We start from the raw sequence: 27,986 nt of genomic DNA on the forward strand, positions 1-27,986 counted from the left end.
CAGGCGGAGACGGGCAGAGCGGGGGGGGGGGTCTGGCCGCAGGGGCCTCCCCCCTGCCTGTGGCCGAGCGGCTGGGTTGGTTTTTGGGTGTGTGGTTGGTTGAGTTGGGGTTTGGGTGGTTCTTTTTTTTTTTTTTCCCCCTTTTTTTTTTTTTTGCCTTTTTTTTTGTCGTCGTCGTCGTCGTCATTTTGGCTTTTTTTTTTTTTTTTTTTTTTTTTTTTTTGTCTTTTTGTTTTCTGCAAACACAGGCACTGGAGGGGGGAGGAGCAGGGGCCGGGGCGGAGGGGGGGACAGGCATGCGGACGCGTGCTTCGGGGCCGCGGCTCCGGCTGCCGGCTCGGCTCCCATCGCCGTCTCCGTCGGGCTGGAACCAGGACAGCCACCGCGAGCTCTGCGGAGATGGGGAACCCCGGTGAGCCGGAACGGGGCACCCCATCCCCCCCACCCCCCCAATCCCGCTCTCACCTTCACTGGAGCGGGGCGACGGGGGCCCCCGAGCCGTGGAAGTGGACGTTCTGCCACTTGCCGTCGCGGCGGTGCCAGACGCGGGTCTCCTCCGACTGGCTGGTGCGGGGCCGGCCCTGGGCGTCGATGTACTGGGTGAGGCGGATGTAGGCGATGCAGGCGGCGTCCTCCCCGATGACGTGCACGTGGGGGTTCAGGATGGTCGTGTGGATCGGCTTGTTGTTCTTGGAGAGCACTGCGGGGGGGCGGCCGTCAGCGGGGAGGGGGCAGGGCAGGCAGGGGAATGGGCAGGGGTGCTGGCAGGGCAGGGACGGACGGCCAAGCAGGCACGGGGATGGGCAGGCAGAGGGGGATACAGGGAGGCAGGCAGGATGGGCAGGCGGGCGTGATGCGCAGGCAGGATGGGCAGGCAGGGAGGGATTCAGGCAGAGAGGGGTGGATGGACAGGCAGGTAGACAGGACAGGCAGGCAGGCAACAGGCAGGCAGGATGGACAGGCAGATAGAACAGGCAGGCAGGCAGGACGCACAGGCAGATGGAACAGGCAGGCAGGATGGACAGGCAGATAGAACAGGCAGGCAGGCAGGACAGACAGGCAGATGAAACGGGCAGGCAGGCAGGATGGACAGGCAGATGGAACGGGCAGGCAGGCAGGATGGACAGGCAGATAGAACAGGCAGGCAGGCAGGACAGACAGGCAGATGAAACAGGCAGGCAGGCAGGATGGACAGGCAGATGGAACGGGCAGGCAGGCAGGATGGACAGGCAGATAGAACAGGCAGGCAGGCAGGACAGACAGGCAGATGAAACAGGCAGGCAGGCAGGATGGACAGGCAGATGGAACGGGCAGGCAGGCAGGATGGACAGGCAGATGGAACGGGCAGGCAGGATGGATAGGCAGGCAGGGAGGGATTCAGGCAGAGAGGGGTGGATGGACAGGCAGGTAGATAGGACGGGCAGGCAGGCAACAGGCAGGCAGGAGGGACAGGCAGCTGGTACAGGCAGGCAGGCAGGATGGACAGGCAGATAGAACAGGCAGGCAGGCAGGATGGACAGGCAGATGGAACGGGCAGGCAGGATGGATAGGCAGGCAGGGAGGGATTCAGGCAGAGAGGGGTGGATGGACAGGCAGGTAGACAGGACAGGCAGGCAACAGGCAGGCAGGATGGACAGGCAGATAGAACAGGCAGGCAGGCAGGATGGACAGGCAGATGGAACGGGCAGGCAGGCAGGATGGACAGGCAGATGGAACGGGCAGGCAGGATGGATAGGCAGGCAGGGAGGGATACAGGCAGGGAGGGATACAGGCAGGGAGGGTTGGATGGACAGGTAGGACAGGCAGGCAGGATGGGCAGGGAGGGTGCAGGCAGGCAGGGTGGACACGCAGGCAGAGATGGGTGGATGGACACGCAGGCAGGACGGACAGGCAGGCAGACGAGAAACAGCTGGGGAACGGGCAGGACGAGTGGGGCAGCAGGCAGTGGCCAGGCAGAGGATGGGCAGGGGAACAGGAAGGATAGGCAGGGGATGGGCAGGACGGATGGACAGAGGGACCAAGCAGGTGACAGACAGGGGACAGGCAGGCAGGGGCTGGGCAGGGGCTGGGAAGTTTGGACGGACAGATGGACAGGCAGAAAAAGGGCAGGGGGTGGACGAGATTGCCTGGCAGGGGGACAGACAGGGACAGGCAAGGCAAACAGGCAGGGGACCGACAGGGCGGGCAGGACAGAGGAGCAGGCAGTGGGACAGGCAGGAGGGGAGGACGGAGAGCTGGGCAGGCAGGAAACAGGCAAGGGGGACAGGCAGGGGACAGGCAGGGGTGGACAGGCAGGGGACAGCAAAGGAGACAGGCAGGGAGATAGGAAGGATGGACGGGGGAGGACAGGCAGGATGGCCAGGGCAGGCAGGGTGCGGGCAGGGCGTGGGCAGGGTGCGGGCAGGGTGCGGGCAGGGTGCGGGCACTCACAGTTCTCAAAGTAGAAGCGGTGGAAGTCCATGCCCTCCACCAGGTTGCCCAGGGCCTCGGGCTCGAAGGAGGTGAGCCCCGGGTCGCAGATCTTCCTGCAAGGCAGTGGGTGAGCAGCGGCCCCGCCCTGCCCCGCCCCGCCCCGCCCTGCCCCGCCCGCCGGACCCCACTCACGCATAGGCCTCGAAGTCCCCGTTGTTGACGGCCTCAATGAGCTGCTCCGTGATCTTGATGATCTCCTGCTTGCGGGCTGGGGGGGGACAGCCAGCGTCAGCGCCCGTCCCCGTCCCCGTCCCCGTCCCCGCGTCGGGGTCCCCTGGGAGGGAGGGGAGGGATGGGGGTGGGTGGGGGACGAAGGAGGTGGGGGTGGGAGGGGCCGGGCGGGAAAGGGATGGACACACGCCATGGGGGTCTGGGGTGGACGGGATCTGGGGACGGACATGGGGACACGGGACATGGAGAAGGGACACGGGGGGGGGGAGAGGGGCATGGGGACGGACACATGGACCATGGGGACAGAGGGGCCATGGGGACAGAGGGGCCATGGGGACGGACAGAGGGGCCACGGGGACGGACAGACAGACCATGGGGACGGACAGAGGGGCCATGGGGACGGACAGAGGGGCCATGGGGACAGAGGGGCCATGGGGACGGACAGACGGGCCATGGGGACGGACAGAGGGGCCACGGGGACGGACAGAGGGGCCATGGGGACGGACAGACGGGCCATGGGGACGGACAGAGGGGCCACGGGGACGGACAGACAGCCCATGGGGACGGACAGAGGGGCCATGGGGACGGACAGACGGGCCACGGGGACGGACAGAGGGGCCATGGGGACGGACAGAGGGGCCACGGGGACGGACAGACAGACCATGGGGACGGACAGACGGGCCACGGGGACGGACAGAGGGGCCACGGGGACGGACAGAGGGGCCATGGGGACGGACAGACAGACCTTGGGGACAGATGCACGGACCACAGGGACAGACGGACGGACAGCCCATGGGGACAGACACAGGGACCTCCGCGCGCCCAGGGCCCCCCCAGCTCTGCCACAACGGTCTCGGCATTCCCATGGCCCACCCAGGCCCTCCCAGCATGTCCCAGTGCTGCCCAGTGCCATCCCAGTGCCTTTCCAGCATGTCCCAGTGCTTCCCAGTGCATCCCAATGTTACCCCAGCATGTGCCAGCGCCACTCCAGTGCATCCCAATACATCCAGTTCCATACCAGTGTCTCCTAGTGCCATCCCACTGTGGCTCAGTGCCATTCCAGTGCATCCCAGTACCATCCCAGTGTATTACAGTAGACCCCAGTTCCATGCAAGTGCGTCACAACACATCCCAGTGCGATCCTATTGCATCCCAGTGCGTGCCAGTGCATCCCAGTGCCACTCCAGTCCACTCTGATGCATCCCAGTGCATTCTAATATGTCCCAGTTCCATCCCAGTGCAATCCTACTGCATCCCAGTGAGACCCCAGTACATTCCAGTGCCATTCCAGTGCATTCCACTACACCTCAGTTACATCCTGGAGTGTTCCAATACCATTCCAGTGCATCCCAATACACCCCAGTTTACACCAGTATATCTCAGGGCCATCCCAGTGCATTTTAATGCAACCCAGTGCCAGCCTACTGTGTCCCAGTGCCATTCCAAGCATTCCAGTTCACCCCAGTTCCATCCCAGAGCATCCCAGTGCCTTCATATTGTATCCCAGAGTGTCCCTGTGCCCTTCCAGTGCATTCCAGTTCCATCCCAGTGCCATGCTGTTGAATTCCTTTGTGTCCCAGTGCATCTCAGTGCAATCCCAGTGTGTTCCAGTGCCATTCCAATACAGCCCATTCCACTATAGCCCAATGCCTCATTTCATCCTGATGCCACCCCAGTGCATCCCAGTGCCATCCTAGTGCATCCCAGTGCCACTCCAGTGCATTCCAATACAGCCCAGTTCCATCCCAGTAAGTCTCAGCGCTATTCCGGAGCATATCATTACACTCCAGTTTGTCCCAGTGCATCCCAGTGCCATCCTAGTGCATCCCAGTGCCACTCCAGTGCATTCCAATACAGCCCAGTTCCATCCCAGTAAGTCCCAGTGCTATTCCAGAGTGTATCATTACACTCCAGTTTGTCCCAGTGCATCCCAGTGCCATCTGCTGTGTCCCAGTGCTATTCCAGTGCATCTCAATATATCCCAGTTCCATTCCACTGCATTGCAGTACCATTCCTATTGCTTCCCAGTGCATCCCAGTACTATTCTAGTGCATTCTAGTACACCCCAGTTCCATCCAGTGCATCCCACGGCCATTCCAGTGTATCTCAACTCATCTTGGCATCATCCCACTGTATCCCAGTGCTTCCCAGTGCCATCCCAGTCCACCCCTGTGTCACCCTAATGTCTTCCAGTGCCATTCCAATGCATCTCAGTGCCACTCCACTATATCCCAGTGTGTCGCAGTGCATCTCAACACCACCCCAGTGCATCCCAGTGCCTTCCTAGTGTGTCCCAGTGTTTCCCAGTGCATTCCAGTGCTATTCCAGTACGTTCCAACACAGCCCAGTTCCATCCCAGTATGTCCCAGTGCTATTCCAGAGCATACCATTACACTCCAGTTTGTGCTAGTGCATCCCAGTGACATCCCACTGCATCTCAATGCCATTCTGCTGTGTCCCAGTGCCATTCCAGTGCATCCCAATATATCCCAGTACAGCCTAGTTCTATCCAGTGCATCCCATTGCATATCCAGTGCCATTCCAGTGCATCTCAGTGCATCTTGGTACCATCCCACTGTGTCCCAGTGTCATTCCAGTGCATCCTGGTGCACCCCAGTGCCATCTTACTGCATCCCAGTCCGACACAGTGCAAGTCAATGCATCCCAGTGCCACCTCAGTCCACCCCAGTGCCATCTCAGTATATCCCAGTGCATCCCAATGCCACCCCAGAGCATGTCAGTGCATCCCAGTGCCATCTCAATGCATCCCAGTGCCATCCAGTCCATCCCAGTGCCACTTCAGTATATCCCAGTGCACCCTAATGGCACCCCAGTGCATGTTGGTGCATCCCAGTGCCATCCCACTGCATCCCAGTGCCATCCCAGTCCATCTCAGTGCACCCTAATGCACCTCGGTGCCATCCCAGCGCCATTCCAGAGCATCCCAGTGCCATCCCAGTGTGTCCCCATGCCATTGCAGTGCATCTTGACCCATCCCAGTTCCATCCCAGTTCACTCCAATGCATCCTGGTGCCATCCCAGAGCAACCCAAAGCCATCCCAATACGTCCCAATACCATTACACTGTGTCCCAATGCATCCCAGTGCACCCAATGCATCCTGGTGCCATCCCAGAGCCATTCCAGTGCATCCCAGTGCCATTCCAGTGCATCCCATTCCATGCTAGTTCCATTCCAGTTCCATCCCAGTGCATCCCAATGCATCCAGATGCCATCCCGCTCCATCCCAGTGCCATCTCAGCGCACCTCGGTGCATCCTGGTGCCATCCCAGAGCCATTCCAATGCATCCCAGTGCCATTACAGTGCACCCCAATGCATCCCAGTGCATTCCAGCACCCTCCCAGTGCATCTCAGTGCCATCTCAGTGCATCCCGGTGCACCCCAATGCATTCTCATGCCCTCCCAGTGCATCCCAACTCCATCCCAGTGCCATCCCAGTGCACCCCAGTGCATCCTGGTGCCATCCCAGCGCCATCCCAGTGCATCCCGGCTCCATCTTAGTGCATTCCAGCACCATCCCAGTGCCATCCCAGTGCATCCCGGTGCACCCCAACGCATCCTCATGCCCTCCCAGTGCATCCCAACTCCATCCCAGTGCATCCCAGCTCCACCCTAGTGCATTCCAGCACCATCCCAGTGCCATCCCAGTGCATCCCGGTGCACCCCAACGCATCCTCATGCCCTCCCAGTGCATCCCAACTCCATCCCAGTGCCATCCCAGTGCACCCTGGTGCCATCCCAGTGCATCCCAGCTCCATCCCAGTGCATCCCAGCGCCATCCCAGTGCCATCCCAGTGCATCCCGGTGCACTCCAATGCATCGTCATGCCATCCCAGTGCATCCCACCTCCATCCCAGTGCCATCTCAGTGCATCCCAGCGCGCCCCAATGCATCCTGGTGCCATCCCAGCGCATCCCAGCTCCACCCTAGTGCATTCCAGCACCATCCCAGTGCATCCCAGTGCCACCCCAGTGCATCCCAGTGCATCCCAGTGCCAGCCTCACCCCGCAGCCCTCCCGCACCCCCGTCACCTTTTGTGTCCTCGTCCTCGATGGTGGTGTTGGTGCTATCGGACGACTCCTGCCAGCGGGACGGCGGCGGTGCAGGGGGAGAGACACAAACAGAGAGGGTCAGAATCCAGCCCAGCCGGGGGTGTGGGGGGGGAAGAGCCCGGCTGGGGCTCGGCAGGACCCCGGCGACGCCGGATGCCGCGGCGGGGGGGGAAGCCCCCGCCGCCACCGCGCCCCGTGCGCGCTCCTCATCCGCTCCAGCGCCACTTCAGCCCCCTCCCTGCCCCGCGCCATGGCTGATGCTGGGGGCAGGATGGAGGCGAAAAGCGGGACCCCAAACGACCCCGGGGGGGGCTAACGAACGCGGGCGAGGCGAGAAGGGAAGAGAGGCAGCAATACCTTTACGCCGTCCGCGGGGTTATGAATTACGGTAGTTTGAGGCTCCTATGGGAGAAGGGAGAGAGACAGAGGCGGGGGGGGGGGGGAGGGGGGAGGAAGCGAGAGCCCGGGGGGGACAACGGAAGGGGGGGGACGACGGAGCGAGCGGCACGCGGACGGGGGCGAAGAGAGACCCAGACCAGATTCGGGGAGGGGCAGAGGGGGAGAGAAGCAGAGAGTCATTAGTCCAGCGAAAGCCAAATGGTTTAATTCACAGAAAGACGGAGGCGGGGGAGGGGGGAAAAAGGGGGGGGAGGGGGAGGAGAGAGCGGGGAGGGGAGAGAGACGCAGCGGGACCCCCGTGGAGGGCCGAGGAGGAGCCGGCCCGGTCGTGGAGGGCAGCCTCGTGCCCGTCTCCCGCGCTCGCTGTGCCGGCCTGCTCGGGGCGAGCGTCCCTGCGCCCGTCTCCTGCACCCGCTGTGCCGGCTGGGTCGCGGCGGGCACCCCCGTGCCCGCATCCTGCACCCACCTTGCTGTGCGCGTTGCCAGGGCGTCCCCGCGTCCTGCACCCGCTGTGCCAGCCAGGCAGCCCCGTGCCCGTATCCTGCACCCACCTTGTCCTCATGGCGGGGCACCCCCGTGCCCAAATCCTGCACCCACCTTGTCCTCATGGCAGGGCACCCCCGTGCCCAAATCCTGCACCCACCTTGTCCTCATGGCAGGGCACCCCCGTGCCCGCACCCTGCACCCACCTTGTCCTCATGGCGGGGGCACCCCCGTGCCCGCACCCTGCACCCACCTTGTCCTCATGGCGGGGGCACCCCCGTGCCCGCACCCTGCACCCACCTTGTCCTCATGGCAGGGCACCCCCGTGCCCGCACCCTGCACCCACCTTGTCCTCATGGCGGGGGCACCCCCGTGCCCGCACCCTGCACCCACCTTGTCCTCATGGCGGGGCACCCCCGTGCCTGTACCCTGCACCCACCTTGTCCTCATGGCAGGGCACCCCTGTGCCCGCACCCTGCACCCACGTTGTCCTCATGGCAAGGCACCCCCGTGCCCAAATCCTGCACCCACCTTGTCCTCGTGGCGGGGGCACCCCCGTGCCCAAACCCTGCACCCACCTTGTCCTCATGGCAGGGCACCCCCGTGCCCATACCCTGCACCCACCTTGTCCTCATGGCGGGGCACCCCCGTGCCCATACCCTGCACCCACCTTGTCCTCATGGCGGGGCACCCCCGTGCCCAAATCCTGCACCCACCTTGTCCTCATGGCGGGGCACCCCCGTGCCCAAATCCTGCACCCACCTTGTCCTCATGGCGGGGCACCCCTGTGCCCAAACCCTGCACCCACCTTATCCTCATGGCAGGGCACCCCCGTGCCTGAATCCTGCACCCACCTTGTCCTCACGGTGGGGCACCCCCGTGCCTGAATCCCACACCCACCTTGTCCTCATGGCAGGCACCCCCGTGCCCGAATCCTGCACCTACCTTGTCCTCACGGCGGGGCACCCCCGTGCCCGAATCCTGCACCCACCTTGTCCTCATGGCGGGGCACCCCCGTGCCCGAATCCTGCACCCACCTCGTCCTCGTGGCAGGGCACCCCCGTGCCCGCACCCTGCACCCACCTTGTCCTCGTGGCAGGGCACCCCCGTGCCCGCACCCTGCACCCACCTTGTCCTCGTGGCAGGGCACCCCCGTGCCCGAATCCTGCACCCACCTTGTCCTCATGGCGGGGGCACCCCCGTGCCCAAATCCTGCACCCACCTTGTCCTCATGGCGGGGGCACCCCCGTGCCCAAATCCTGCACCCACCTTGTCCTCATGGCGGGGCACCCCCGTGCCCAAACCCTGCACCCACCTTGTCCTCATGGCGGGGCACCCCCGTGCCCAAATCCTGCACCCACCTTGTCCTCGTGGCGGGGGCACCCCCGTGCCCAAACCCTGCACCCACCTTGTCCTCATGGCAGGGCACCCCCGTGCCCAAACCCTGCACCCATGTTGTCCTCATGGCGGGGCACCCCCGTGCCCAAACCCTGCACCCACCTTGTCCTCATGGCAGGGCACCCCCATGCCCGTACCCTGCACCCACCTTGTCCTCATGGCGGGGCACCCCCGTGCCCAAATCCTGCACCCACCTTGTCCTCATGGCGGGGCACCCCCGTGCCCGAATCCTGCACCCACCTTGTCCTCATCATGGGGCACCCCTTTGCCCGTACCCTGCACCCACCTTGTCCTCACGGCGGGGCACCCCCGTGCCCGCACCCTGCACCCACCTTGTCCTCGTGGCGGGGCACCCCCGTGCCCGTACCCTGCACCCACCTTGTCCTCATGGCAGGGCACCCCCGTGCCCGCACCCTGCACCCACCTTGTCCTCGTGGCGGGGCACCCCCGTGCCCAAATCCTGCACCCACCTTGTCCTCGTGGCGGGGCACCCCCGTGCCCAAATCCTGCACCCACCTTGTCCTCGTGGCGGGGCACCCCCGTGCCCAAATCCTGCACCCACCTTGTCCTCGTGGCGGGGCACCCCCGTGCCCGTACCCCGCACCCCCCTCTCCGTCCCCGCCCCCCGACACCCCCCCACCCCCAGCGACGCCAGGGACTGACGGACGGACAGACAGCGGGACGAGGGGGGGGGGGCGCATGGCGATGGATGGGATGGGCTGGCGGGATGGATCCGGCCGGGGTGGGGGGGTGCGGGGGTGCGGGGGGAGTGGGGGGGGGGCACCTACCAGCGCGGCGGGCGGGAGCGTCCCCTTGGGGCTGGTGACGCCGGCGCTGCCTTTGGTGCTGTTGGTCTGAGGCTGGGGTGGGGGGGGGAGAAAAGGAAGGGGGGGGGCTCAGCGGCACGGGTGGGGGGCGGCCCCCCCATGCCCCCCCCCCCCCCGCAGCCCCTCACCTTCACGCCGTCCGCCTTCTTGTTCAGCAAGCTCTTAGCTGCTGTGGGGGGGCGGGAGAGAGCGTCAGCAGCTGTCCCCTCCCTTGGGGACAAGGGACACCACGTGTGTGTCCCCCCCCCGACCTTCCCCCCCTTCCCGATCCCCCACCCTGATGCCCCCCCCCCCCCGGGTGCCAGCAGCACCCACCACCCCGATGTCGGGGAGAGGATGACACACGCTGGGAGCGGGGGGGTCCCCACCCTGGGGGGGGGTTCCCCAACCTGAGGGGTTGTCCCCAACCTGGGGGGGTGTCCCCAACCTGGGGGGGTGTCCCCATCCTGGGGGGGACACATATGAGCTGGGGGGGGGTCCCCCCATCCTGGTGGCCCCCGCGGGGGGGGGCAGGGCTGGCTTACCTTGGAGAAATGCAGAGAGGAAAGCGAGAGAGAGGGGGGGACGAGAGAGAAACGGGGGGGGGGGGAGGGAGGAGGAAAAAGGGAAAAACATAAAAAAAAAACCATAAAAAAGATGAGTTGAGCCCGGGGCGGGGGGGGGCAGCCCCCTGTGCCCCCCCCAGTGTCACCCTGGAGGGGGACGAGGACGGGGGAGGGAGAAGCATCTGTCACTGCTATCGCGATCTCTGGCCAGTGGGGGGGGGGGGACGTGGGGGGGGCACAAGTGGCCCGGGGGGGGGGGATGGGTGTCACCTCGAGCATCCTCGTCACTCTTCTGAGCTCGGGGACCCCCCCGCTGGCGTCACGGGGTGGGGCGGGGGGCTGTGCGGTGACAAGTCTGGTGACAGCGGGGTGGCACGAAGCAGCACCCAATGGGGGGGAGGGGAGCGGGAGGGGGGAAGGGGACACCCCTGCCCCCCCCCCGACGGACCCATGTCCCCACGGGGGTCCCTGGCGGGGTGTCCCCAAGGGTCCCGGTCCCTCCTCCGAAAGCAGGCGGGCGCTGAGAGATGGGGGTTTAAACCAGAGCCAAATTGGGGGGGGGCCGGGGGGGGATCCCCGGCGGGGGGGGGCAGCTGTAGCCCGGGGGGGGGGGGAGGGGGGGCACGGTTTAAGACCCGCCGAGTGTTTCGCGGCGCCACGAACACCGGCTGCAGCTCTCAGGAAGCCATGCGGGGGGGGGAGCATGCGGGGGGGGGGGGCACATGCGGCAGGGGGGGCGTGCGGGGGCGGGGGGACACAGGGGGGGACACGGGGGGGACATGGGGCATGCGGCCGGTTTGCCCCCCCCTCCATGCACTGGCGTGCCCCCCCTGTGTGCGGAGGGGGGGGGGGCAGTGCCATAGGGTGGGAGCAATGAGGGGGGGGCACCCTAAAATTATCCCCCCCCCTCCATTGCTGACCCAGGCGGGGGGTCCCCGGGGGTGGCACCACAGCGTGTGTGTCCCCCCCCCCAGGGACCGGTGGCCCGGAGCAGGGCACAAGCACCAAGCGGCCCCCCCCTGGGATGGGGGGGGCAAGCGCTGCGGGGCGGGGGGTGCAGAGACCCCCCTGGGGCCAGCCGGGGGGTGACAGCGGGGGGGGGGGGACAGTGGCATCTCCCGGTCCCCGTGGGGAGGGGGAGAGGCTGGGTGGGGGTGCGGGGAGGGGGGGGGGGGGAGAGAATGCAGGGGGGGGCCATGCATGCGCTCCGATTTCCGAGGAGGGCACCCGAAAACCCGTTGAGGGGGGAGGTGAGGAAGAGGATGGTGGAGGGGGGACGAAGGATCTGGAGATGGGGTACACACAGAAACCAAGCGGGGGGGCGGGGGGGGGGGGGGGGGGGGGCCGGGGGGGCCCTTTGCGGACGCGTCTACCTTGTTCCACCAGCCCCAGGGGGGCCCCGGCGGCGGCCGCCGACATGGTCGGAGGAGCGGTGGTCTGTCTGCCCACTGCGGGCAGGAGACGGGCAGAGGGCGGGCAGGAGAGAGAGAGAGAGGAGAGAAAGGGAGCAGAGCTCCTGTTAGGAGGGGGGGGGGCCGAGGGGGGGGGGGCGGGCTGCAGCCGGGACCCCCACCTTCCCATCCCCCCCCCACCCCCCACCACCAAATCCTGGCGTGCCCATCACCCCGGCCTCAGGCCGGGGGGTGGTTGGCGCTGCTCCGTCGTGTTTTCCCCCCCCCCGCCCCCCCCGCCCCGTGTTCTCCCCCCCCCCCCACCAGCCACCGGAGTGGGGGGGGGGGGGACACGGGGACCGGGCACTACCTGCTGCTGTGTGCGGGGGGGGGGCCGGATCCTGCCCCCCCCCCTTGGCTAACGCACGCCCCCGTCCTCGCCGACAGGGAAAAAATGGGGGGGGGGGAGGTTTAGGGGTTGGGGGGGGGAGAAAGAGAGAAAGACAGCGACAGAGAGAGGGGGAGGGGGGCACCGGCCTCGGCGGGGGCTGCGGGCGGGGGGGCTGTGGCCCCCGGGCCCCCCCGGCCAGCGGGACCCCCCCCTTACCTGAGAAGTTCCTGGTGGCCAACATGGTGGTGAGGATGGCGCCCTGCAAGGGAGGGGGTGCAGGATGAGGCCCTGGGTCGGGGCGAGGGGACGGGGGGTGCAGGATGAGGCCCTGGGGCGGGGCGATGGGACGGGGGGTGCAGGATGGGGCCATGGCACGGGGCGATGGGACGGGGGGTGCAGGATGAGGCCCTGGGATGGGGCGATGGGACGGGGGGTGCAGGATGGGGCCCTGGGTCGGGGCGAGGGGACGGGGGGTGCAGGATGGGGCCCTGGGATGGGGCGATGGGACGGGGGGTGCAGGATGGGGCCCTGGGTCGGGGCGATGGGACGGGGGGTGCAGGATGGGGCCCTGGGTCGGGGCGAGGGGACGGGGGGTGCAGGATGGGGCCCTGGGTCGGGGCGAGGGGACGGGGGGTGCAGGATGAGACCCTGGGACGGGGCGATGGGACGGGGGGTGCAGGATGGGGCCCTGGGTCGGGGCGAGGGGACGGGGGGTGCAGGATGAGACCCTGGGACGGGGCGATGGGACGGGGGGTGCAGGATGGGGCCCTGGGTCGGGGCGAGGGGACGGGGGGTGCAGGATGAGGCCCTGGGACGGGGCGATGGGACGGGGGGTGCAGGATGGGGCCCTGGGTCGGGGCGAGGGGACGGGGGGTGCAGGATGAGGCCCTGGGACGGGGCGATGGGACGGGGGGTGCAGGATGAGGCCCTGGGATGGGGCGATGGGACGGGGGGTGCAGGATGGGGCCCTGGGTCGGGGCGATGGGACAGGGGGTGCAGGATGAGACCCTGGGACGGGGCGATGGGATGGGGGGTGCAGGATGGGGCCCTGGGTCGGGGCGATGGGACGGGGGGTGCAGGATGGGGCCCTGGGGCGGGGCGATGGGACGGGGGGTGCAGGATGAGGCCCTGGGGCGGGGCGATGGGACGGGGGGTGCAGGATGGGGCCCTGGGGCGGGGCGATGGGACGGGGGGTGCAGGATGAGGCCCTGGGGCGGGGCGATGGGACGGGGGGTGCAGGATGGGGCCCTGGGTCGGGGCGATGGGACGGGGGGTGCAGGATGGGGCCCTGGGACGGGGCGATGGAACGGGGGGTGCAGGATGGGGCCCTGGGACGGGGCGATGGGACGGGGGGTGCAGGATGAGGCCCTGGGATGGGGCGATGGGACGGGGGGTGCAGGATGGGGCCCTGGGACGGGGCGATGGAACGGGGGGTGCAGGATGGGGCCCTGGGACGGGGCGATGGGACGGGGGGTGCAGGATGAGGCCCTGGGATGGGGCGATGGGACGGGGGGTGCAGGATGAGGCCCTGGGACGGGGCGATGGGACGGGGGGTGCAGGATGGGGCCCTGGGTCGGGGCGATGGGACGGGGGGTGCAGGATGGGGCCCTGGGACGGGGCGATGGGACGGGGGGTGCAGGATGAGGCCCTGGGACAGGGGGTGCAGGATGAGGCCCTGGGTCGGGGCGATGGGACGGGGGGTGCAGGATGGGGCCCTGGGTCGGGGCGATGGACGGGGGGTGCAGGATGGGGCCCTGGGACGGGGCGATGGGATGGGGGGTGCAGGATGAGGCCCTGGGACGGGGCGATGGGACGGGGGGTGCAGGATGAGGCCCTGGGACGGGGCGATGGGACGGGGGGTGCAGGATGAGGCCCTGGGACGGGGCGATGGGACGGGGGGTGCAGGATGGGGCCCTGGGTCGGGGCGATGGGACGGGGGGTGCAGGATGGGGCCCTGGGACGGGGCGATGGGACGGGGGGTGCAGGATGAGGCCCTGGGACGGGGGGTGCAGGATGAGGCCCTGGGTCGGGGCGATGGGACGGGGGGTGCAGGATGAGGCCCTGGGACGGGGCGATGGGACGGGGGGTGCAGGATGGGGCCCTGGGTCGGGGCGATGGGGCCATGGCACGGTGCCAGGCGGGGGCAGGATTGGACCGTGCTGCACTGGGTACCACTGGGATGGGACCGTGGCCCATGGCAAAGCACCGGGCATGGCCAGGATGAGACCACGGCACCACCGGGATGGGACTGTGCCCCATGGGAAAGCGCCGGGGCGCTGCCAGGATGGGACCACGCCGGGCAGGGAAGCACCGGGCACAGCCGGGATGAGACCATGGGGTGGCCGGGACAGGACCGCGCTGCGCCGGGTGCTGCCAGAATGCGACCGTCCTGCACCGGGCAGGGGCAGGGTGGGACTGTGCCCCACGGGAGAGCCCTGGGGCTGGGCAGGGTGGTGCTGTGCCGGGTGGGGAAACCACGCTTCCCCCTTGGGACCTCACCTTGAGCTTCCTCCGGGCGTTGAACTTTTTCAGACACTCTACAGTCTCCTGCCTGTGCATCATGGAGGCCACGGTGGAGCGTTGCTGCGGGGGACAGGGGGGGTCAGCGCCAGGCGCCGGCGGTCACCGGGCTTGGGGGGGGGGGGGGGGGGACACGGACACAACAGGGGGACGCCGGAGGTGGGGACAGCACTTACGCAGACCCACGGGTGCTTGAGGGCTTCGTGGGCTGTGATGCGTTTGGCGGGGTTGATGGTCAGCATCTGGTTGATGAGGTTTTTCGCTTCGGGGGTGACCGTGTCCCACTCGGGCGAAGGGAACTGCGGGGGGGCGGGGGGGGGGGGAGACGGGGACATGGCGGGGTGACTGCTGGGGAGGGGCAGCCCCATGGCACCTGCGTCCCACCACCTCCCCATGCGTCCCCAACCAGCCACCGGAGATGTGGCCCAAACTCCCCCTTCCAGGCTCTCCCTGGTGGTGATTAGCTGGAGTGTCCCTCAGTAGGTTCCAGGGTTAACGAGCTGGCCGGTCGCAGCACGGAGGGTGCCCGGCGCCGGGGACTTACGTCGTAGGCACCGGCCTTGATCTGTTGGTAGAGTTTGTGCTGGTCCTCGTCCCAAAATGGCGGGTAGCCCACCAGCAAGATGTACAGGATGACGCCTGGGCGAGGGAGAGCGGGGTCAGGGCTGGGGGGGACAGGGACCCCCAGCCTCCCCGTGGCTGCCTCCAGCCCTGCCCCAGGGGAACGGTGTCCCCAAGATGGCCCTGTCCCCGTGCCAGCCTCCCTGGTGCTGCCAGGATGGCACCGTCCCCCGCAGCAGCGCCCACCCACCTGGGAGAGCGCGGCACAGCCGGGGCACGCAGCCCAGGAGGGCCCCGGGATGGGGACAGGATGGGGATCGGGATGGGACCAGGATGGGGACACGGATGGGACCAGGATGGGGATCGGGATGGGACCAGGATGGGGACAGGGATGGGGCTGGGACAGGAAGTGGGATGGGACCAGGATGGGGACAGGGATGGGACCAGGATGAGGACTGGGATGGGACCAGGATGAGGACTGGGATGGGGCTGGAACAGGAACTGGGATGGGACCAGGATGGGGACAGGATGAGGACAGGATGGGGATCGGGATGGGACCAGGATGGGGACATGGATGGGACCAGGATGAGGACTGGGATGGGGCTGGAACAGGAACTGGGATGGGACCAGGATGGGGACAGGATGAGGACAGGATGGGGATCGGGACGGGACCAGGATGGGGACAGGATGGGGATTGGGATGGGACCAGGATGGGGACTGGGATGGGACCAGGATGGGGATTGGGATGGGACCAGGATGGGGACAGGGATGGGACCAGGATGAGGACTGGGATGGGACCAGGATGGGGACAGGGATGGGACCAGGATGAGGACTGGGATGGGACCAGGATGGGGATCAGGATGGGACCAGGATGGGGATCGGGATGGGACCAGGATGGGGACAGGGATGGGACCAGGATGAGGACAGGATGAGGACAGGATGGGGACAGGGATAGGGCTGGAACAGGAACTGGGATGGGACCAGGATGGGGACAGGATGAGAACAGGATGGGGACAGGGATGGGGCTGGGACAAGAACTGGGATGGGACCAGGATGGGGACTGGGATGGGGTCAGGATGGGGATCGGGATGGGACCAGGATGGGGACAGGGATGGGGTCAGGATGGGGATCGGGATGGGACCAGGATGGGGACAGGGATGGGACCAGGGTGAGGACTGGGATGGGGCTGGGACAGGAACTGGGATGGGGCTGGGACAGGAACTGGGATGGGACCAGCACGGAACTGAGGTGGGGATCAGGATGAGACTGGGATGGGAATGGGATGGGACTAGGATGGAGCCAGGAAGGGGACAGGATGGGAGCGGGATGGGGATCAGGATGGGCTCAGGAAGGGAGCAGGAAGGGGATCGGGCAGGGATCGGGCAGGGATCAGGCAGGGACGGACTCACCGCATGCCCAGATGTCCACGGGTTTGCCGTAGGCCTCTTTGCGCAGGACTTCGGGGGAGAGGTAGCCGGGCGTGCCCGCGAAGCCTGGGACGGAGACGGGCGGGAGCCGAGCTGAGCCGCGGCGGGCAGGGGGCAGCGGGCGCGGGGCAGGACGCGGTGGGCAGGGGACGGGCACAGGCGTGGGGCAGGGCCGTGCTGGGCCTGGGGGGACGCGGTGGGCACGCTGCACGGACACAGCGGGCGTGGGGCAGGGATGTGCTGGGCACCGGGGGGGGACGCGGCGGGCGCAGGGCTGGGACGCGGCGGGCACAGGGCTGGGACGCGGCGGGCACGGGGGCGCGGCGGCACTCACCGAACCAGGCCTGCTGATCCCCTTGCACCTCGATGGCGAGGCCGAAGTCGGCCAGCTTCACCGCCGCCCCTTTGCACTTGCTGGCCAGGAGCAGGTTCTCCGGCTGCGGCGGGCGAGGGCAGTGCCAGGCACCCCGGGCACGGGGCGGGGGGGGAGGCGAGAGGAGGAAGCGGGGGGGAAGCAGAGGGCGCTCTGCAGCCGCCACGGAGCGGGTCCAGCCCCAGCTCAGCACCACCCCGCGCCCTGCCCAGCCTCACCCCGTAGCCGAGCTCGAGCCCCCACATCCCACCCAGCTCGTGCCCCCCCCCCCGTACCCCAAACGGGGGGGGTCACAGTGAACACCCCACTCGGCGCAGGAGCGCGCTGTGACCGGGGGGGGGGTCACACGCACCCCCAGAAAGGGGGCACTCGGAGCAGAGGGGACTCCCCAGCCCCATAGGGAGCTCAGTGACCCCCCCCTAGGACCCAGGGGCTTGGGGACCCACCGAGCCAGGCCCCCCCCTCCCCCCCAAGCTGTGGGGACCCCGAGACCTGGGAGGGGGGAGAACCACCCTGCGCAGAGGACGGACGGGCGGGGGGGGACGACTCACCTTGAGGTCCCTGTGGACGACCCCCATTTGGTGACAGTGGAGGACGGCCTCCAGGATCTGCTGGATGCAGTGGCTGCGTGCAAATGTCGGGGGGGGGGGTCAGGGGCACGCTGCCCCCCGCCACCACCCGGGACCTGTGCACCCCCCCCCCCCCCGCCCAACCCAGCCCCCCGCCCCGCTGCCGGCACCCCGCTGCACCCTGGGTGGGACCCTACAAAAACGAGCAGTGAACTCGTATTGGGGCGGGGGGTGCTGAGCTTGGCACCCCCCCCCGTGCCCCTGCCTGGGGGGGGGGTCACCCCTGGGGGGGTCACTGCCTGGGGGGGTCACCCCTGGGTGCCCATCAGGGGGTCCTCCCATCTTAGCACAGAGCCGTGGGGGGTCACCCTAATGGTGCTGCTGTGCCCCCCCCGAACCATGAGGACCCCCCCCCAGCCCTGCTGCTGCCAGGACGCCGGGGTCCCCCAGACAGGACTCACAGGGGGGGACGGGGGGGTGCGGGGAGGGCGGATGGAGACGAGACAAGAAAGAAAGAGGGAAGGAGCGGGGGGATGAGAGGCTGAAATGGGGGTGATAGGGGGGGCCCCTGCCCGGCTGGGGGTGCTGGGGCATTTGGAGGGGGGGGGCACAACCTCCCTGCAAGGGCAAAAAAAGTGGGGGGACGGGGGAGAAAAAGGAGGGAGAAGAGAGCCCCAAAGCGGGGTCCCGGCGAGGGGAGCGGGGGGGCCGGGAAGCGGGATGCTCCGGCGGGCGGGGGCAGCGCGGGGGGCACGGCCCCCCCGGCCCCCCCCCCTTTATACTGACCTGCGGCTCCCTCTGCACGGGGGCAAAGTGATGGGTGGGAGAAACGCGTGCTAATAGCTCATGGACACAGTGACTGCAAAACAAAACGGGGGGCGGGGGGCGGGGGGGCAGGATGGGGGGGCAGGGGGTGGGGAGGGGGGCAGGGTGGGGATAAAGGGGTGGGGGGGCAGGTTGGGGGGGCAGGGGGTGGGAGGGGGGGCAGGGTGGGGATAAAGGGGTGGGGGGCAGGATGGGGGGGCAGGGGGTGGGAGGGGGGGCGGGGTGGGGATAAAGGGGTGGGGGGCAGGATGGGGGGGCAGGGGGTGGAGGAGGGGGGCAGGGTGGGGATAAAGGGGTGGGGAGGCAGGATGGGGGGGCAGGGGGTGGGAGGGGGGGCGGGGTGGGGATAAAGGGGTGGGGGGCAGGATGGGGGGGGCAGGGTGGGGATAAAGGGGTGGGGGGGCAGGATGGGGGTCAGGGGGTGGGGGGGCAGGGTAGGGATAAAGGGGTGGGGGGGCAGGATGGGGGTCAGGGGGTGGGAGGGGGGCAGGATGGAGAGGAATGGGATAGGAGTGGGGGGCAGGATGGGGGAGCAGGGGGTGGGGGGCTGGTTGGGGCTAAAGGGGTGGGAGTGGGGGGCAGGATGGGGGACAAGATGGGGGGCAGAGAGGGGGCAGGGTGGCGAGGAATGGGATGGGGGTGGGGGGCAGGATGGGGGGGCGGGGGGGAGAGGGGGATGGGAGGGGCAGGAGGGAGCAGGACAGAGGGGCAGGTTGGGGGGCAGGTGGGGGGCAGAAGGGCAGGTGGGGGGGGCAAGAATGCAGGTGGGGGGGCGTGTGGGGTGGCAGGAGGCAAAACAGAGGGAAGAGGGTGCCGGGGGGGTGGGGGGGCAGCGAGCGGAGGGGCAGCGGTGGGACGGACAGACACACGGACAGACACACGGACACGCACAGAGCCCGAGCGACGCGTGATGGGAGACGGGGAGGGACGGGGGGAACGGGGTGGGGACGGACGGAGAGGGGGTGGGGGGCACGGGGGGGGGGCGGGGGGGGGCGGAGATGGGGGGGAACGAGAGAGGGGGAGAAACAATGTTGTGAAAGCCCAGAGACCACGGGGACGGGCACACGGCGGGCACACAGGGCGCTGGGGGCTCGGAACCGGCACGGGGGGGGCCCTGGGGGCCCCCCACCCGCCACCAGCCCCCCCTCCCCCAGCACATGTCATGACAGCGCCAGGCCTCAGCGGCGAGGGGGGGGAGCATGGGGTGGGGGGGGGGTGGGACACGGGGGGGCCCCACCGAGCACCCGGCAGCAGGACGGAGCCGGTGGGGGGTTACGATAACGGGGGGGGTGCCCCCCCTGCCTGCCTTGCTGGAGCTGCCCCATCCCTGCAGCCCCCGGGGCGGGGGGCCCTGGGGAGGGGGTGGGGGTGTTCAGGAGGGTTTTGGGGGGGGGGGTCGGGGGGGGCGCGGGGGCTCACCTGGCATCAGCTTCGCTGTAGTACTCCCGCGCCACGATGTCCTCGAAGAGCTCGCCACCGGTCACCCTGCAACGCAGCGGGGACATCGTGTCACCCCGGGACCCCGGCGTCCGGGCACACCCAACCCCCCCCCGGGACCCCCCCGATACCTCCCAACGCCCCCCCCCAGCCGCACTCACAGGTCGAAGACGAGGTAATGGAAACCCTCCTCCGAGATGCTGTCGTGGAGCCGCACTGCGGGGACAGGACGGGGACGGGGACGGGGACAGGCTCAGCCTCGGCCCCGGGAGCCCACGGCCACCACGTGTGGCACACACGTGTCCGTGTCACACGCAGCCCTCACACCTGCACCCGGGGGCGGGGGGGACCCGGCAGGCCCCCAGGGGTGGGACCCCACACGTCACTGGGGTGGCACCCGGCATGTCCCAGGTGGCACCCAGTGTGTCCCCAGGGGGGCACCCAGCGTGTCCTAATGGGGGCACCCAGCAGGACCCCAAGGGTGGGACCCCATGTGTCCCCAGAGGGGCACCCAGCATGTCCCAGGTGGCATCCAGGTGTCCCCAGGTGGCACCCAGCGTGTCCCTGGGTGGCAGTCAGCACACCCCCGTGGTGGCACCCCGTGTGTCCCAGGGCTGACACCCAGCAGGCCCCCAGGGGGGGACCCAGCAGGACCCCCCATGTTCCAGGGTGCCACACCCCCATGGTGGCACCCAGCGTGTCCCCAGGGTGGCACCCAGCGTGTCCCTGGGGTGGCACCCAGCAGGACCCCAGGGGTGAGACCGCACGTGTCCCCAGGTAGGCACCCACCACGTCCCAGGGTGGCACCCAGCGTGTCCCCGGGGTGGCACCCAGCGTGTCCCTGGGGTGGCACCCAGCAGGACCCCAGGGGTGAGACCCCACGTGTCCCCAGGTGGGCACCCACCACGTCCCAGGGTGGCACCCAGCGTGTCCCCGGGTGGCACCCCGCACACCCACGTGGTGGCCCCCAGCCTGTCCCCAGGGTGGTCCCAGCGTGTCCCCCGCCAGGTGCCACTCACCGATGTTGGAGTGCTTCAGCAGCCGGCAGATGCGGGCCTCCCGCTCCAGCTTCTGGTGGTCTGGGGACACAGGGGTGAGCCAGGGCCCCCCCACGTCCCCCCCCCCCGCCCCGGGACACTCCCACCCACCTGCACCGCAGGGGGTCACCTGTCCCCGTCCCCGTCCCCGACCAGAGGAGCCTGCAGGTGCCCACGTGGCTCTGTGGGTGGGTGCGGGTGTGGGTGGGTGTGCACACGTGGGGGGGTGCAGGCACGTGTAGGGGTGCGTGCGTGTGCAGCTGGGGGTGCAGGTGGGAGGGTGCGTGCCCGTGCGCACGTGGGGGGACTGTGCACGCGTGTCCTGGTGTGCACGTGTGTGGGTCTGGGTGTGCACGTGTGGAGGTGTGCAGGTTTGCACGTGTGCGCACGTGTGTGCAGGTGTGCAGGTGTGCAGGTGCACGCGGGTCTGCACAGGTGGGCGCACACGTGCGGGTGTGTGCGGTTGTGCACGTTTATGCAGCTGTGCACTTGTGTGCGGCTGTACATCTGTGTGGCTGTACGTGTGTGTGTGGTTGTGCACGTGTGTGGGTGCGCACGTGTGTGTGGTTGTGTACGCAGTGCAGGTGTGCCGGTGCGCATGTGTGGGTGTGGATGTACGTGTGGTTGTACACGTGTGTGGTACATGTGCCTGTAGTTGTGCACATGGGTGCAGGTGTGCCTGTGGGCGGCTGTACCCCATGTGTGCGGCTGTACCCGTGTACACGGGTGTACCTCTGCGTGCAGCTGTACCTGTGTGCGGCTGTACATACGTGCACATGTGTACCTGTGTGTGCCACTGTACCAGTGTGTGGCAGTACCCGTGTGTGCCGCTGGACATCCGTCAGGTTGTACCCATCTGTGCGGCCGTACCTGTGTGTGCAGGCGTGCTCGTGTGTGCGGGTGCACCTGTGCGGGTGTGCGCGCGGCTGTACCTGTGTGTGGCCGTACGTGTGTGCCCACGGGTACCCAGGTTTGCCACTGTACGAGTGTGTGCGGCTGTACCTGTGTGCGTGCGGCTGTACTGGGGTGTGCGGCTGTACTGGGGTGTGCGGCTGTACCCACGTGTGTGTGGCTGTACCTGTGCATATAGGCTGGTGCCCAGCCCTACTGTACCACCCTGCTGCCTGGGGGGAGGGCAGGGGCAGGCAGGGGCAGGCAGGGGCAGGCAGGGGCGGGCAGGGTGAGGGCAGCCCCGACTGTGAGCGGGGAAGGGCTGTGCTGGGCAGGGAGGGCACACGGACACACGGACAGGGGTGTGCATCTGCTGATGCACCCCTGCACACATGTGCGTGTGTGTACACACACGTGTATAGCCGTGATCACACGCAGTACACACAGACACGCTCCCTGCCTGCACACACGCGTGCACACACACACACAGCCCGCACACCCCCATGTACAGCGTGCACAGACACAACGTGCACACGCGTGTGCGCACGCGCACCCCCATGCACGCTGTACTCACACGGAGCAAACACGCTGCTCACACCTGCGCGCACGCATCCATGGCCAAGGCCCAGACACGCGTGTGTACGCACAGCGTACGCACCCCCGCACCCCCACGCACTCAGCGCAGCCGTACGCTGCCTGCTCACGCGTGTGCACGCCCCCACGCCTACACCCGCGCACGCTGCGCGCACGCACATCCCACGCCCGCGCACGCCCCGTGCACACAGCATACACGCACGCTGCTGAGGTGCGCACACACCCCATGACGCAGGACGTGCACACGCGTGTGCCCTGCTCGCGCGTGTGCACATGCGTACACCCCCATGCGTGCAGTGCACGCACCTGTGCACACATTGCACGCACCGGCTGCTGTTGTGTGCACACACACACCCGCGCACCCACTGACACAGCGCACGCGCGCTCTGCCTGCTCACCCCTGTGCACACTGAGCACACACACGCGTGTGCACACACACACGCTCATGCACACACACCCATGCACACACACATGCTCACACCCATGCATGCACACACACGCACTGCACACAGCTGTGCACACACATGCACACACAGGGCTCACACCGGTGCATGCGTGCACAGCCATGCACACACACGCACACCTGTGCATGCACACACACCCATGCACACACACACACTTGTGCATGCACACACCCCCGTGCATGCACACACCCCCATGCACACACACATGCTCACGCCCACGCGTGCACACACACGCACTGCACACACCTGTGTGCACACACACGCACAGGGCTCACACCGGTGCATGCGTGCACACCCATGCGCACACACACACCTGTGCATGCACACACCCCCATGCGCACACACCCATGCGCACGCACACACCTGTGCATGCACACACCCCCATGCGCACACACCCATGCGCACACACACACCTGTGCATGCACACACCCCCATGCACACACCCCCATGCACACACCCCCATGCACACACACCCATGCACACACACGCTCACGCCCACGCGTGCACACACACACACACACGCTGCACACAGCTGTGCACACACACGCACCGTTGCACACAGCGTATGCACACACACGTGTGCACACACACACGCGCACACGCAGCCCGCTCACGCCTGTGCACCCCCCGCGGGGGACACCGCGGGTGCTGTGGGGCACCGAGGGGCAGCCCAGGGCTGGGGCGGGGGGGGACCCCATGGGGCAGCAGGAGGGAACGGGGACGGGAAGGGCTGGATCCAGCCCCCACGGAGCACCCCCCACCCCCAGCTGGCACACTTTGCCACGAGCACCACGGGTGCCATGGCCATGGGTACCACGGGTGCCACGGGTGCCTCGGGTGCCATGGGTACCACGGGTGCCATGGGTGCCACGGGTATCATGGGTGCCATGAGTGTCATGGGTGTCACCAAGGGCACTGGGGTGGCTGGGCTGGGGGTGGCCCCAGGGGCACCCACTCCAGGGTGCCAGGGGGAGTCACGGGGGGTCCTACCTCTGGCGGAGAGCTTTTTGGTGTTGATGATCTTGGCGGCGTACTCATGGCCGGTGCAGAGCTTGACGCAGCGCCGGACCACTGAGAAAGCCCCCCTGGGGAGGGGGAGGGGGACAGGCTCAGCACCCCCGCCTGCCTCAGCCCCCCCACCCCAAAACCAGGCATGGGTGGGCTCCCACCCGTGACTCAGCACCCCGTGGCCGGGGGCTGCGCCAGCCGTGACTCAGCACCCGGGGGGTGAACCCCGACACCGGGGGGGCCCCGATGCCGCTCGGCCCCCGCCCCAGGGACGTTGGGGGCCTGCGGATGGGGGGTGCTGGGGGGTGCCAGGCGGCGGGGGGCTTAGTGGGGCAAGCGCCTGGTGGGGGGGCTGGGGACCGGCATCACGGAGGGGGTCGCAGGAAGGATCCGGCACCGGCAGCCCGTTGCCATGGGGACGGCGGATGGCCCGGATGGTGGCGGCAGTGGCGATGGTGGTGGTAGCGACGGTGGCGGTGGTGGCAATGGTGGTGGCAGTGGTGGCGGTGGTGGCAGTGGAGGTGGTGGCAGCGGGCACAGGGCCCAGCTGTGGGCACGGCGGGGCACAGGGAGCCAGCGACACCCCCTGGGACAGGGACGGGGACGGGGACAGCGTGGCCGTGGCCACGCCGGGCAGCGGCACCCGCTCGCCCGCAGCCCCTCCAAGTGCCACCACCACCTGTGTCCCTCTCCCAGGACCAACGTCCCTGCCCATCCCCTGCCTGTCCCCTGCCTGCCAGGGTCCCCAGGGGCACGGATGTCCCTGCTCTGCCAGTGCTCAGCAGCACCCACGCCTGGGGGGCATCAGGGCAACGTCTGGGGAGGGGCACAGAGGGGACCCTCGCAGGGCACAGACCCCCGAGCCGGGCTGGGGACACGGCAGAGCCCGGCAGCACCCCAGCCCCGCCACGCCGAGGGTCCCGCCGGGGACACGGGGGACCCGGGAGTCTGGGGGCCAGGCCGTCCCCTGCCACCGCGCCGAGTCCCCACGTCCCGGGACACTGAGGGCCCCGCGCTGGCCAGGACGGTGGGGACCCTGTCACCACCGGGGGACAAGGGGGAACTCCCCAGCGACTGGCACCCCCCATCCCCCCCGTCCCCTCCCCACGCGGGCCCAGGGACAGGGGACACGGTGGGTGCCAGCTCCTGCGGGAGGGACGACTGCCATGGACCCCCCCCAGCTGTGCCTCAGTTTCCCCGCTGGCTGGGGGCAGATGTCCCCGACAATCCCGGCATGGGGGGGGACACGCGCGATGGCTGGCGGGTGACACAGAGGGAGGCGGGGGGGGGGGAGGGACCACGTTGCCATGGCAACGAGGACGGGCTGGTTTTGGGGAGAGTGAGGGAATAGCCCCCGATGGCACCACATTCCCCGCCCCGTACCCCCAAAGGGACCATGTCTACCTCTGCAAAATGTCCCCCTGCTATGGGAGGAGGTCCCCTCGGGGGGGTCCCCCCCCTCCCCCGACGAGGTCTGCCCCACCTTTCCCCCCCCCCCCAGTCTTACCCCCCCCCCGCACGCAGGTCAGAGGGGATCTGCCCCCCCCATGGCCTTGGGGGCAAATGAGCCCCCCCAAAACAAGCTCCTCCTCAGCCGCTGCCAACACCCGCCCCGGGGGGGGGGGTCATGGACGTGGGGGGGGCGCTGGGAGGGCTGGAAGGACCCGGGGGGGGCAGGGGGAACCTGGGGGTCTTTAAGGACTAGGGCGGTCCAGAAGGGCTGGCGTCTATAAGGACTGGGGGGGGGGGTAGCAGATTTGGGGAGTTATATAAGGCCCAAAGGGGTCTAACGGGGGCTGGGGGGGCTGGAGGATGAGAAGGGTCTTTAAAGACCAGAGGGGAGATATGGATAAGGGGTCTGTACAGACGGGCGGGGGGAGGCTGGAGAGATTGGGGGTCTATAGGGGTGGGGGACGAGGGGGGCCTGGAGGATGGGGGTGGGTCTAAAAGGAGCAGGTGCCTATAAGGACTCAAGGACAGTCTGGAGGATGAGGGATGTCTATAGGGACCGGGGGGGCTATAAGGACTCGGGGGGGGGGGGGGGGCTGGCGTCTATCAGGATTGAGGGGGTCTGGGGGGTTTGGGAGGTCTATAAGGACTGGGATGGCTATAAGGGCTGGGGGGGGTGGGTAAAGGCTTTGGGGGGGGTCTGGAAGGATGGGGGTCTATAAGGACCAGGGCGGCTATAAGGATGGATGTGGGGGGTCTGTGAGGATGGGGGGGGTCTACAGGAGCGAGGGGGGCTGTAAGGTCTGGGGGGTCTGTAGGAGCCAGGGGCAGGACCGGGATCTATGGGGGATCTATGAGGGCTGGGGGGTCAGGAGAGATGGAGAGGGGGTCTATAAGGATGAGGGGTCCATAGGGTCAAGGGCAGCTCTAAGGACTGGGGGGGTCTATAGGGATGGGTGATTGGGGACTGGGGGGGATCTGGAGGGATTGGGGGGGGTCTGGGGTGACCGGGGCATAGATGAGGACTGCGGGGGGGGTCAGGAAAGATCGAGGGGTCTGTAAGGATGGGGGTCCATAAGGATGGAGGGGTCCTTGGGGAACAAGGGGGCTGCAGGGACTGGGGGGGGACCCGGAGGAACTGCGGGGTCCGGGCCGCCGCGGGGGGGCTGTAAGGCCGGGGGTCCCTGCGGCCGGGGGGGGATGCTGGGGGCGGGGGGGCAGGTACCGGACCGAGGTGGGGGCGGTATAACGGGGCGGTATGGGGGGGGCAGGGCCAGTACCGGGGGGAGGGCAGTAGCGGGGGGGGCGACGGGGGGGGGGCTGGGCAGGGCCGGTCCCGGGGGGGGTGCGGCGGGGTGGGGGCCGGTCCCGAGTGCCCCGTCCCGCGGCGGGGGGGGGATGCGTCACGTCTGCACCGAGCGGCGGCCGAAGCCCCGGGCAGCCCCCCCGCCCCCCGCCGCCCCCCGCCGCCCCCCGCGCTCCGCCCGCGGCCGGGGCCGGGGCCGTGCCCGGGGCCGGTGCCGGTGCCGGCGGCCCTTACTTGCCGATCTCCTCGTAGAGCTGGTACTCGTCGGTGAAGCGGGTGCAGGGCACGGTGGTGGCCATGCTGCCGCCGCGCCGCGCCGCAATGAGCCGCCCCGGCACCGGCTCCGCTCCGGCTCCGGCTCCGGCTCCGCCTGGCGCGGGGGGGCGGGAGGAGGCGCTGCCGGGCCGGGGGAGGCACCGGCGGGGGAGGCACCAGCCCGGGACAGCCCCCGCCGCCCCCCCCGGGCTGGGATCCCCCCCCTCTCCCGGGGCACCCCCACCCCGGACCTGCCCCCGCGCCGGGGACCACCCCTCCCCGGATCGCCCCCACAGGCCGGTCCCCATCTGCACCCCCCCCCCGGGGCTGGACCCCCCCAAGGCCCCGTAACCCGACAGCCCCCCACCCCAGGACCTCTTTATCCCAAATCCCCCCTAGGTGGGGGGGACCCACATCCCCTCCCCGGGATTCCCCCCCAAATATCCCCGTATCCAGACCCTCTCCCAGGGATCTCACATCCACCCCCACAAAAGACCCCAAATCCAGACACCCCTCCTGCACTGAGGACCCACCCCCACCCCCCAAAAGGCTCCCATACCCAGACCCCCCCCAGTATCCCCATATCCAGATCCCCTCCCAGGGATCTCACACCCCCCCAAAGGACCCCAAATACGCCCCCACCCCCGGATCCCACATCCCCCCACCAAAGACCCCAATTTCCAGACACCCCCCTCGAGGACCCCACATCCACTCCCTCCACCATCCCCCTGCATCCCCCCCTCCCGGGGACACCCCCCTGTGCCCCCCCAATACTGACCCCCCCCCGCACCAATGTCACCCCAAACAACCCCTCCAGGCTCCAACCTCCCACCCAAGCAAAACCCCCAAGAGATGTTGGGGGGGGGGGCAAAAATCTCCCCTCCCTCCCGCCTCCCCCAAGGGCACCTTGAAGCCCCCCAATGCCAGAGACTTGCTGGGGGGGGGCAGGTTTTGGTGGCGGGGACGGACACACAAGAGGCCACCTTGGAGGCCACCAGCAGCCCCACGGCCTGGCTGGGGTGCCGGGACACCGGGATCCTTCTCCCCCCTGCACTGCGGGCACATGTCACCCGTGGGGCCGGGGGCGAGCGGGTGGGTGGGCGGCGGGGGGCGCGGGCAGG

The 27,986-nt window shown here is 68.6% G+C and overlaps 1 protein-coding gene across 5 annotated transcripts; it reads right to left on the reverse strand.

Moving 5' to 3' along the window:
* Positions 1–185: 185 nt before the first annotated feature.
* CAMK2B (calcium/calmodulin dependent protein kinase II beta) lies at positions 186–26,972 on the reverse strand. Of its 5 annotated transcripts, none has more exons than XM_075174970.1 (21): positions 26,845–26,966; positions 23,838–23,932; positions 20,881–20,940; positions 20,023–20,077; positions 19,844–19,909; positions 17,582–17,654; positions 16,992–17,094; positions 16,640–16,723; positions 15,214–15,308; positions 14,846–14,968; positions 14,649–14,732; positions 12,366–12,408; positions 11,741–11,815; positions 9,951–9,988; positions 9,784–9,855; positions 7,073–7,117; positions 6,695–6,743; positions 2,605–2,680; positions 2,431–2,525; positions 466–700; positions 186–391 (listed from the first exon to the last, which is right to left on the reverse strand). In XM_075174970.1, the coding sequence occupies exons 1-20, from the start codon at positions 26,907–26,909 to the stop codon at positions 468–470; spliced, it is 1,629 nt and encodes a 542-aa protein (XP_075031071.1). In that variant the 5' UTR covers positions 26,910–26,966; the 3' UTR covers positions 186–391; positions 466–467. The 5 variants fall into 5 exon arrangements, with proteins under 5 accessions (XP_075031071.1, XP_075031070.1, XP_075031073.1 ...); XM_075174969.1 differs by having other exon boundaries at positions 9,951–9,991; positions 26,845–26,962; XM_075174972.1 differs by lacking the exon at positions 11,741–11,815 and having other exon boundaries at positions 9,951–9,991; positions 26,845–26,972.
* Between the last annotated feature and the right edge of the window lie 1,014 nt (positions 26,973–27,986).

This window comes from Calonectris borealis, chromosome 27 (assembly GCF_964195595.1).
Source record: "Calonectris borealis chromosome 27, bCalBor7.hap1.2, whole genome shotgun sequence".
Taxonomy (NCBI): Eukaryota; Metazoa; Chordata; class Aves; order Procellariiformes; family Procellariidae; genus Calonectris; species Calonectris borealis.